At 51.7% G+C, this 10,878-nt stretch overlaps 3 protein-coding genes across 4 annotated transcripts; all 3 read right to left on the reverse strand.

The window, feature by feature from the left end:
• Positions 1-1,091: 1,091 nt before the first annotated feature.
• Positions 1,092-4,757, reverse strand: zgc:66455 (uncharacterized protein LOC393502 homolog). Its single transcript, XM_061274220.1, has 10 exons — positions 4,558-4,757; positions 4,421-4,451; positions 3,417-4,232; positions 3,256-3,297; positions 3,081-3,181; positions 2,950-3,011; positions 2,701-2,861; positions 2,407-2,562; positions 2,049-2,311; positions 1,092-1,956 (listed from the first exon to the last, which is right to left on the reverse strand). Exons 1-10 carry the CDS (start codon positions 4,693-4,695, stop codon positions 1,861-1,863), a joined length of 1,866 nt encoding a protein of 621 aa, XP_061130204.1. The 5' UTR covers positions 4,696-4,757; the 3' UTR covers positions 1,092-1,860.
• A 148-nt stretch (positions 4,758-4,905) lies between these two features.
• b3gnt2a (UDP-GlcNAc:betaGal beta-1,3-N-acetylglucosaminyltransferase 2a) lies at positions 4,906-6,445 on the reverse strand. Its single transcript, XM_061274236.1, has 2 exons — positions 6,059-6,445; positions 4,906-5,983 (listed from the first exon to the last, which is right to left on the reverse strand). The coding sequence occupies exons 1-2, from the start codon at positions 6,437-6,439 to the stop codon at positions 5,081-5,083; spliced, it is 1,284 nt and encodes a 427-aa protein (XP_061130220.1). The 5' UTR covers positions 6,440-6,445; the 3' UTR covers positions 4,906-5,080.
• A 268-nt stretch (positions 6,446-6,713) lies between these two features.
• Positions 6,714-10,771, reverse strand: commd1 (copper metabolism (Murr1) domain containing 1). 2 transcript variants are annotated; one of them, XM_061274265.1, is made up of 6 exons: positions 10,633-10,771; positions 10,140-10,255; positions 10,053-10,067; positions 7,653-9,598; positions 7,123-7,413; positions 6,714-6,947 (listed from the first exon to the last, which is right to left on the reverse strand). In XM_061274265.1, the coding sequence occupies exons 4-6, from the start codon at positions 7,827-7,829 to the stop codon at positions 6,840-6,842; spliced, it is 576 nt and encodes a 191-aa protein (XP_061130249.1). In that variant the 5' UTR covers positions 7,830-9,598; positions 10,053-10,067; positions 10,140-10,255; positions 10,633-10,771; the 3' UTR covers positions 6,714-6,839. The 2 variants fall into 2 exon arrangements, with proteins under 2 accessions (XP_061130249.1, XP_061130248.1); XM_061274264.1 differs by lacking the exons at positions 6,714-6,947; positions 7,123-7,413 and having other exon boundaries at positions 8,017-9,598.
• Between the last annotated feature and the right edge of the window lie 107 nt (positions 10,772-10,878).

A 10,878-nucleotide genomic window follows, 5' to 3' on the forward strand; every position in this document is an offset into this window, starting at 1 on the left:
ACATTTTTGTGTGTGTCGTCAGACATTCAAATGTGTATCGAAGGCTTCAGTGACGTGCTGTGAGGTTCATGACTGGGGAAGCACTGACGTCACACCCCCCCCCCCCGTAAAATTTGTCCGGACTAGTGATGTGCATTCCGGTTCTTTTAAGTGAACTGAATCTTTAGAGTCAGTTCACGCAAAAGATTCGTTCAAACTAATCGTTCAACAAATCCCCCCACACACACACAAACTGATCCTTTTTTTTTTTTATAAATAATAAAAAAATCATGGTCAAAGCTTCACAAAGTGAAAAGTGGCACACCTGCCCTACTTTCTGATTGGCTGTTGGATTCGTGACGTCACTTGGACACTCCATTAGGTACACTGCCATTTTCAGGTGTACCTAATACAGTGCTTCTCAAATAGTGGGGCGCGCCCCCCTTGGGGGGCGCGGTGCTATTCCTGGGGGGGCGCGTGTGACCCTGGGGAACAGGCTTTTTTTTTGGCAGTACTAGAATAAAGTGTAATTGCGCGTTTACTACAGCAGGGGGCAGTGGCGCTCTCATTGTTACTTCTGTCACGTTTGCGACAGTGCAACATTTTACGACTTACAAGACAAGTTAGGATAGTCACGGTGGGGAGGGGGGGCGCGAATAGTTTTCTTCTTGCTGGGGGGGGCGTAACAGAAAATAATTGAGAAGCACTGGGTTAAATAAAGGTTAACCTAAAAAAAAAAAAAAAAAAAAAAAAAGTGAACCCTGAACTTTGAACCCGCGGTGACCCCGCGGTGACCCGGGGTGACCCCGTGGTGACCCCGTGGTGACCCCTGGGTGACCTTTGAACCCTGAACTTTCAACTCTAGTTAAAAATCGAAAATGTGCACATGACCCCGTGAACTTTGAACCGACCTTTGACCCCTGGGTGAACTTTGAACCGTAAACTTTGACCTTTGACCCCTAGCTAATTACGTTTTTTTTTTTTTTTTAAACCGGCATAGCAGAACGATTCATGGTCTTCAGATGCCGCGCTGTCGCCATCTCCTGGTCAGTTAGTGAAATGCTTTTGCTGATGTTTTTTTTTCTCTCAATTAAAACAAATCAATTAGCCAGTTGGTTTTCTTTATTTAATATCTATTATCAGACAAAACCAAATTGTGAATCAGTCACCTAGGCTATAGCAGAACAAACAATCCATGGTCTTCAGATGCCACGCTGTCGCCATCTCCTGGTCAGCTAGTGAAATGCTTTTGCTGTTTTTTTTCCCTCTCAATTAAAACAAATCAATCAGCCAGTTGGTTTTCTATATTTAACATCCGTGACGTGACTCGGACACTCTATTAGGTACACCACCATTTTCATGTTCGTTGGCCAAGATTCACGAGTGGGTGACAGACAGCATTGCTGCTATGCCAGCCGACACACGTTATGCAGACATTGATGTTTTCATTTTGTATTTGTTGGATTGTTTCTTTCTTTTCTTGGCCAATCGTCAATCGCCATTCTGGCTTCCATAGTTGACGCCAGGAGGGAGACGACGCAACACGTTCACTGACTGATCCGTTGATGCACGCACGGGAAGGAAGGAAGGCACTTCACTCATTGCCTCGTTCGTGAACGGGAAGTGACGTCATTTCCTTCTTCGTTTTGTTTTACGGCAAGGTGGCACCAGCTTCAACGCGCATTACCGACACCTACTGGTTAAAGTCATATGAACCGAAAAATAACATTCCCACCATCAAATTTGACTGAGGGAAGAAAACATTTGAAGTTTGCAGCTCAGAGCCAAATCAAAGTCAAGGATGTTGCAGTTGTTTTTAGTGCGAGTACATCATCACAAACAGTGGAGGAGAAAAAAAAAGAAAAAAGAAACAGGTCCTCATCACTTCTTGCCGCCTTCCTGAGAGTCAGTGTAGACGTCAGACGGCGTCAGCGGGCTGAAACGGAGCAGCGGAAGATCCACGGCCGCGCATCGCTCCTGGCAGACACACACATTTTCAGCAATCAATGGCTTGAATTAAAAAAAATAAAATAAATGGTGTAGCTGGAAGGGATGAAGTCAGAAACTACCTTGTGATTGGGCCAAGCGTCGCGTGGCCCCCTGGCGGGCGGCGGAGGCGGCGGCAGGTCCGAGGCAGCGGCGGCGTAAGCGTGGTCATCGTCCGGATAGCGGCCAGCCGAATCGGGCGTCTGGCCTTTGGGCAGGAAGGTACCGCAATGGCGGCGGCTGTAGAGCGCGCACGCCACCGCCACCGACATCAGCAGCAGGAAGCTGAGTAGGAAGAACAGCACGTACACGCCTTTGGTCTCGCCCGACAGCCCACGACTGCAGCCTGTCACACACACACACACACACACACACACCTTGTGGGACAACGGGCCAAATGGGCTGGGGGTCACACAGTGAGACAACGGTTGTCATGGCGACCTGCGGGCTTGCGGTCCACACACACGGTGCCCACGGGTCCCAAATTGGACTCGTCCCGGAAGCCGTCTTTGCAGCGGCACCTGTACGAGCCAAACTGATCCAAGCAGTCGGCGTTGACGCCGCACAGCGCCAATTGGGTCCCGCATTCATTGACGTCTGCGGTTTGGGAAAAACAAAGAAGAAAATAAATCACTGCAAGAACCAAATTTCAGTTTCTGACATTGGTTGAGGACAATAAACTCAAATGCGGTCAGGTCCGGCGGCCCAGTTCTGCTCATAGCAAGTCGGTCTCACCTCCAATGGAGACCGAAGCGACCACGCTGTGATGCGGGCTCCCAACTGGGCCGACGCTGCTGCCGACCATCTTGTGGAGGTTCTGGTGGATGCCGGAGAAGGCGTGACTCCGCCCACTACCCAGGCTCAGCCACATGATGTAAAGTTCTCCCGCTCGGAGCCTGGACATTGTTTTTTTATTTCGTGTTTCAACATATGTTTGTAAAAGCCATAATATACAAAACTAAACTACCAGCAAGTGTAAGAAACCTTTTAATTCTTTTGAAGGACAAGCTGATGGGGATGTGAAGCCCGTCCAGATGTTGGAGGACCTGAAGAAGAGGTCATTGTCATTATTCATAAACGCACACGTTGGTCAACAAAAGTTCCGACGGCCATACCAGAGCCCTGACAGACTTGATCAGTGACCCGTCCAGATGATGCTGGTTGCGCTTGTGCTCCTGATTGAGTTGGACCTCCACCGACACTTCAAACAGCTGATCTGCTCAGAGATTGAGCCGAGGACAGGAGTGAGGCGGACGGCTTGGGATCGCTTCCGAACCGATGTGGACTCACCGCCGGGCTGATGTAGAGCTTGAGAAGAGTTCCAGATGTTGACTGCAGGTGACATGTATGTGGGTTAATAATAGTCCATCGAATTTCCCATTATTGGGAGAACATAATTCTGAGTCTGACTCGATTCAATTTATTTGACACGTCAAACTGTTACTACTCACGTGTCCCTCTGCGATCCGAAAGTTCCCCGGAGGATGAGGACGTATTTGTGACCATCTTGTTTTGACCTGCTTCCGTTGGCTGGTTTTGATTTTCTGGCAGATTAGGTCCAGCGTTGGGGCTCACGGTGGGAAGGAAGCCCCCGGGGAGTTGGTTCACTTGCTCGTGTGCTGGTCCCGTGGGGTCAGATGGGTCCGAGAGGATTCGGGGGGCGCCTCGTTCCAGACGGGACGTTCCGTGTGGTGACTCGGGAGCGTCGGCAATGTTAGAAGAATCAAACAGGGGGAACACGTCAGCGGTCGCCGTGGGACGCCGCTCGCGCTCCCCCTCTATCGTCGGTCCAAACTCTTCCCAGTCCTCAAGGTCCCAGTTCCCGTCCGGCCCGGAGGTGCCATCTGATGGGTGGTAGGCCACGGGGGGTCCGAAGGTGCGGTAGCGTGCGTAGAATCCCCGGTACTGCTGAGCGGGCCAGCCGCCAATCAGCAGGACCACGCGCAGGGTGTCGGACAGTGACGCGTACGTGGCCTCGCGCCAGCACCCCCGCAGGACAGGGTGACCCGCGGAGGTTCCGGACGAAGGTTGGACGGGCTCATCCACGTGGATTTGATCCTGCTTTAGGTGACAGTCCTCATTGGGGGTCAGGTCCTGGAGGTGCAAGTAGACCCGCTTGCCATCGGGGGCTTGGATGGTCCAGTTACACCACAGGGGTGGGTTGGCGCAAAGGTAGTCGGGAGAGAAGAAGTCGCCGCTGTCGCCTCCCAGACGCCGGTGGCAGCTTCTCAGGGCGTAGAAGGCCCCGCCCCCTTTACCTGCTGTACCTCAAGTCATATAGAACACAGTAGAGACACTAAGGGAGTTTCAGCAGTAAAACAAAATCAAACTCAAACAAAGTCAAACTACTCCTAAAAAGAGTGAGAGGAAAGGAAAATGCAGAAATAAAAAAAAAAACAAAGTCAACCAAATCAAAAGATAGTAAACCTCTATAAAACAGAAAAGGTTGACTAACCAGAGACCTGTTTGGTTTCGTCCCCCAGGAACTGCAAATAGATAAGAGCACGCACCAAACACAATTTGATGACACACAAGTCAGCAAACAAAAAGGTGCGCCGCAACAAAGCAAAGCGTTTCGCGTGCTCTTCTTACCTGCGCCTTGCAGGAGGTCCGCAGAGTCCCTAGCACAAGGCAAAGGAGCAGCACGTGACTTTTAAGGGTCATCGATTTGCGTGCAAACATTTTTAGGCAGGCTTGTATTCTTTTTGTTGTTGTCTTTTCGATACACATGCATGAAAAGTGCCCAGGCGGAAGTGACGTGGCCACCTCTTGTTGTTTCGCGGGCGCCTATTTCAAGTGCGCACGTGCAAACGACTGGGGCTAATCGGGGAGTTGATTGGTTGTCGTGTCACCGATGGCCACCAGAGGGAGACAAAAACATCCACATTGGGTCCTGTTCGTGTTGGGTTCGTCCACAATACGAATTATAAATACAAGAAATTCTGTTGGAGTGGATTCTTGTATGTTATTTTAGAAACATGATCATTAATACATCATGGATGATACAAGCGGTCTTGACTGATACCCAGTTATCATTTCTATGACATTATGAGATAATTTTTTCAATTGTGTGAAAGATTATATAAAAATAAACATCCCATCAGTAGCCGAGCTTTCACTCTTTGGCATTTGACCTTTCCGTCCAAGCGCAGGTCTTCCACATCCTCAGCATCTCCTGCGCCGTGCGACCGTCCACCACCATCGACTTGGTATGCGCGCACGCATCCTCGCCGTCCTTCCCCTCGCCATTGCGGTGGACCTTGCGGGCGGCAAAGCCCGGGTGCTTCTGTGGGATCAGACCCAGTTTACGGAGGCACAGGCCCTCGTAGACCTCGTGGACTGGGAAGAGGAGGACGCGGCGCGACACGTCGTGAAGACGCAACGCCAGCGCGCCGGAGAGCAGGAAGCCGCCCGATGCAACGCGAGGCGGATACGTTCCTGTGAAAACGCTCGGTGGGACAAAGTCCGGGAGAGCCCGGTCTGCGGCCGGGCGGCCGTTGAGGACGACATCACTGACAAAGAGGAAGTCTCTGCCGGTGCGGGGCAGAGACTCCAGGAAGTCCAACACCCGGAACGTGTTGACAAAGGTGTCGTCGTGGGCCTCCAGGACAAAGCGGGCTCGAGGACAATTGCGACGAAACCACTGCAGGAAGAGGGCCTCCTTCAGGCTCAAGTTGAGGGCCGTCTCCCTAAACTCCCACTGGAGCAGGTCCCCGTGAAGCTCTGCCTCCCGGCCCAGCATGCCTTGCAGATTTGGGTGGTGGTCCTCGGGCGGCGTCCGCCCCAGCAGGAAGACGATGGCCACTGTGCGGTTGGCGTGGACGCCAGCGCGGCCCCACGTCTGGCGAATGGCCTGCCGCCGCCCGAAATGCGGCACCAGGGACTTGACGGCGAGCAGCAGGAAGGGATCCGCTCGTCGGCACCCCAGACTCGGAGCGATGACGACATCGGACTTCCTACAGTGCATGTAGAGCAGGAAGTCCTGGAGGCTTCGGGGCAACGTGTTGTAGTCCCAGACCTGATGTTCACAATTGAGGAAAAAAAATATCAACCCAAAAACATACAACTTGTGTGGCGCCACAGTCTCCATCACCTGGGTGACAGCTCTGCGGTCCGCTCGGCACGAGTCCGGTCGAGGCCCGCTCAAGTCCAGCCGCCGCTGCTCGCGGTTCCAGAAGGACGCGCGCGTGCGCGGCTTGAAAAGCGCGCCGTGGTCTCGGCCGGGTTTCCAGCTGAGCGTCGCCAGGATGCTGCACGCCAAGGCGTTGAGCAGCAGCAGGAGCAGGAACAGCAGCTGCAGCAGCTTTGGCATGGCGGCCGGCACACAGCAGGACCGCACTTGCGCCCGAGCGGCCGCTTTTAGGGCCGGCCCCACCTGCAACCCACGTAGCCATGCCGGAGTCTGGACGAGGACTCCGGGGGGACTTTCAGATGCTTCACCGGCGCTGAGATACAACGGAACATTTGGGAACATGGCGCCGCGCGGCTGCTGCGCAGTATCAACACGCACGTCCGCACAAAGGATGGCATTCTCCCGCACTTAACAGGCGTCACACGCTTGCAATCGAGACCCCCACGTGATGCTGAAACAAGATGAACTGGGGTTTCTCAAATGGGTTGGGAGGCATGTCTTTTTTTTTTCCCAGTAGGAGTGGCATAAAGTGCAATTGCACATTCACTCCAGTAGGTGGCAGAAGCAGTCTTGTCGTCAGAGTGCACAAGAGTGGAGAGGTGTCATTAAAACAAAATTTTAGACATAAGATACAATTTATAATCTCTTGAGGGGGGGGGCCAAAATATTTTCATTCTGAGGGAGGCTAACAAAAAAATACAGTCTGTGAGTCATTTTGGACCCAGGCTTGGAAAACAAACAGTCAAGCGCGCTGAACGGCGGCGTCAATGGCCGTTTGGATGGCGGCCATCTCGTTCAGCACGTGTTGGACGTTACGCTCGTCCATCTCCACGCACACAAAGTTCGACTCCTGTAAAACAAAATTGTCAAAACAATGGAAGCTGCGTCAAATTTGACGATATTGTCCGGGAAGCGATCCTGCGTTATTGTCAGACTATAACAAATATTTTGTTCTGATATTTGGCAGAATTATGATCAGAAAGGGATTCCACCCGACAAAGTCTTGGCATCCGGAAAAGGCTTACCTGCTCGCCGTTGCCTAGCTCCAGCTCCAGCAGGGCGAGTGGCCCGCCAAGTGGCGGCCCTCCGCGTCTATCTGCCGTTTGGAGGTCCAGCCTCCAGGACAGGCCCCGAAGGGCGGGTTCCCAGCGGCTGTGCGCCAGGAGGCTTTCACGGACGCGCCCGCGCTGGCTCTTCCAAAAGCGGGCCAGGGCGGCAGCCTGCTCGGGGGTGACGCCGCCCGACCCCTGCTTGCAGGTGTGGGCGGTGAGAAAGGCCTCCAGCTGGGCGTGGTCCATGTCGGCCGTGGCCATCGACTAGGGAGGGTGCAAAACGTGTCACCCCTTCAGTTCAGACCGAGTCACGTGACATCGCCTGTGACGTCATTAACACGCGCTGTCTTCACCACTACATCAATGTCTTTACTTATCCTTAATAGCTTTGTGTGTTGTGACATGTGAAGAGATTGACAATAAAGCTGACTTTGAGCATCTATCAACAATACTCCGTGTCTTTACGAACATCATCACTGGAGACAGTTGGTAGTGTTTCTGACCTTAAGGAGCGCCTTCATTTTGTCGTATAAAGCCTTGAAGTGTTCCGGAGTGGCCTCGGGGTAAAGTTGACTTTTCAAATGCTCCTCCGTCACGTCGCTGTTTCGGTAAAATATTTGCTGCGCGACACCGCTGAGCAGCGCGCCGAGCGGACTCCTGGCTGACTCCGTCTCCGCCATCTTGGACGCTTCTGTTGTGACGCTGGAAAATGACGTCACATCCGTGCAGCATTCTGGGGCTTGGAGTTTATCTTACGCGGCCCGACTGAGTTCGATACACCGAATAAAACGGAATAAAATAACATAAATAAAATAACTTCACAAACGTCACGTAATGAAAAGTTTTGAAAAGGTAAATACAAGAATAAAGGCGTGAAAGTAAAGCTTTAATGATGAGCAAGTCGTTTTTTTGTTTTGTTTTTTTTTTTTTTTTTTTTTTACATCATTTTCTTGCATTATATATCAGTCACGTTAGCGTGCTAATGCCATCTTAAGCTTATCATTTAGCAAACAGATTTCTGAAGCGTAAAAGAGTTGTTGGTCATCAACAACCACAGGCCCATCTTCCTCTTTCTCCTGCCCCATTCCCACCTTGCCCCGACCAGTGTTGCCCTCATGCAGCCCCATATCCTGTTTGTCCTCGCCCCGCTGCACCGCCACCTCGCCCCCTCTGATGTTGCCCTTGCGTTGCCCAATTTTCTGTTTGTCCTCGTACCACCCCACCGCCACCTCGCCCCCTCTGATGTTGCCCTTGCGTTGCCCCATTCCCTGTTTGCCCTCGTACCGCCCCACCGCCACCTCGCCCCCTCTGATGTTGCCCTCGCGTTGCCCCATTTCCTGTTTGCCCTCGTCCCGCCCCACCGCCACCTTGCCCCCTCTGATGTTGCCCTCGCGTTGCCCCATTTCCTGTTTGCCCTCGTCCCGCCCCACCGCCACCTTGCCCCCTCTGATGTTGCCCTCGCGTTGCCCCATTTCCTGTTTGCCCTCGTCCTGCCCCACCGCCACCTTGCCACCACCCGGGTTGCCCTTGAGCAGCCCCATTTCCTGTTTGTCCTCGGCCCGCCCCACCTTGCCCCCTCTGATGTTGCCCTCGCGTTGCCCCATTTCCGCCTCTTCTTTGCCCCACTGTTTGCCACTCGTCTTCTGCCCCTCCTACTCTTTGCGCCCACCCTCCTGCTCCTCTACCTCCTTGTCCCTCCTGTAGCGGCGTGCCAATCACCCCTTGGCCTCCCACTGGCCCTTGCGCCCCACTTGGCTGCCCTGCTCCCTCCAAGTCGCCTTCGTCCGAGTAGCATTGAGGGGAGATCTCCCCCGAGGTGGAGCAACTGCTGCACGTCATGGGACCGCTGGCAAACTGACAGCGAAAGATATTTTCCAGGCCGCCTATATTACGCCCCATGTCGGATAGGGCTCTTTTCAGCCGGTCGACGGGTATGGTGGAACCGTCATTAGGTTTCACTAATTTGGAGAAGACGAGCACGTGTTCATTCCATCCCTGGATGCCCCGTAGCATTCTGAGGATGCTCAAGGGGTTCTTTTTTTTGGCGCAGCGCGCTTCGCAGGGTGTCGCGTACACATAGAACACCAACAGACCCGACTTATCCTTATTCCTAGCCCAGGCGTCGAACTTCTCGAGGACCCGGTATTCGGCGTGGTCCGACCGGCCGTCTTTCACAGCTTGGGGGCACTTCAAGCGCACATCACTCCACGTCATGGACTCCCGCTGGCACGCTTTCAGAACATCCTGCCACGGCACCTGCGCCCTGGGACATCGGTTCGCCACGTCGGGCCACCTCAGAAGGGTTGCGGCCAAGACATTGTCGTCCTCGTACACGTCGCAGTTATAGATGGTTTGCTTCACATCCACCTCTGGGACTTGACCGAGGTCGTATGAACCTGGAGCGACGCCGGGCGGGATGCTCACGGCCATACTGAACATGGGCAAACCGCTAACACACAAACACACACACACACACACAGTTACCTCCCCACACAAATGACGCTCAAAGGATCTGTCGAATCCGCACTTTTCAAACTGCTGGGTCAAAACCAACTCAATTTGGGTTAAAAAAAAAAACGGGAGTGACCCAGGAAGTTAGGTCATTTTGCAAGCCAAGTATATATATACCGTAATTTTCGGACTATAAGTCGCACCGAAGTATAAGTCGCACCAGCCATAAAATGCCCAAAAAAGTGAAAAAAACATATATGTATATAAGTCGCTCCTGAGTATAAGTCGCCCCCCCACCCAAACTATGAAAAAAAACGCGACTTGTAGTCCAAAAATTACGGTATATTTATATAGTATATTTACTAATTTGACATTGCATTAGATTAGGTTTCTTGACTGAGTGCAAATGAAGAGCTGACCAGAGATGACGTCATTGTGGTGCCCAAACTCACCTACGTACGTTGAACCTGCAGGTGAGAAGAACCAAGGCCGCCACGTTAGTGCTTTACAGAGAGAAATCCAGCACAAATCAAACATACTTGCGGAGCATGTCATTGACTAGTCGGGCAAGTGCTATCGGATCCACTGCAGCGGCCCTCGCTGACGAAAAGACGACCAACAGCGCCACCACCAGGTGCCTACGCAGCATCGCCATCTGAGTACACAAACACAAAACGCGTTTATTCGTGTTTCGCTTGGAAACGATCAGAGAAATTTTATTTTATTTTTGTATCATCCTCGACGAGTTTGAGGGGAAAACACAATCTGCAAAAAGTTCTTGAATCAAGTTGTATTTTGGAAAATCATTAGCGAAAATTTCGTTCTTTCCTCGTTTAACTTTGAAATTAGTTTATTCTATTTTATTTGGGACTTTTCATTATGAAGATCACAACATGTCAACCCAACAAAATAAATCTTTCTTTTGAATATGGTTAGTACCCGTTAGTCACAAAATGCAGGAAATAAAAAAATAAAAACATAAATGAATAAAAATTCTAACCAGAAAAGTCAGACAAAAGGGCTTGGACTTACGTATCTGGAAGATGACGACGACTCATGCACACGGCCAGCGACCTGGGGACATTATATACAAGGTCAAGTTTTTTTTTTTTTTATTGTTAAATCATCTTTGCGCTGCATGATCATGCTGACAGCAGATGCTTCACCAAGATAATCGAAAAAGAAGAAGTGGGATCATGCTGATAGCAGATGCTTCACCAAGATAATCGAAAAAGAAGAAGTGGCCAGAGGAACAAGACAAAAAGAAGAGCATTCACG

Source organism: Syngnathus typhle, linkage group LG3, assembly GCF_033458585.1.
Source record: "Syngnathus typhle isolate RoL2023-S1 ecotype Sweden linkage group LG3, RoL_Styp_1.0, whole genome shotgun sequence".
Classification (NCBI taxonomy): domain Eukaryota; kingdom Metazoa; phylum Chordata; class Actinopteri; order Syngnathiformes; family Syngnathidae; genus Syngnathus; species Syngnathus typhle.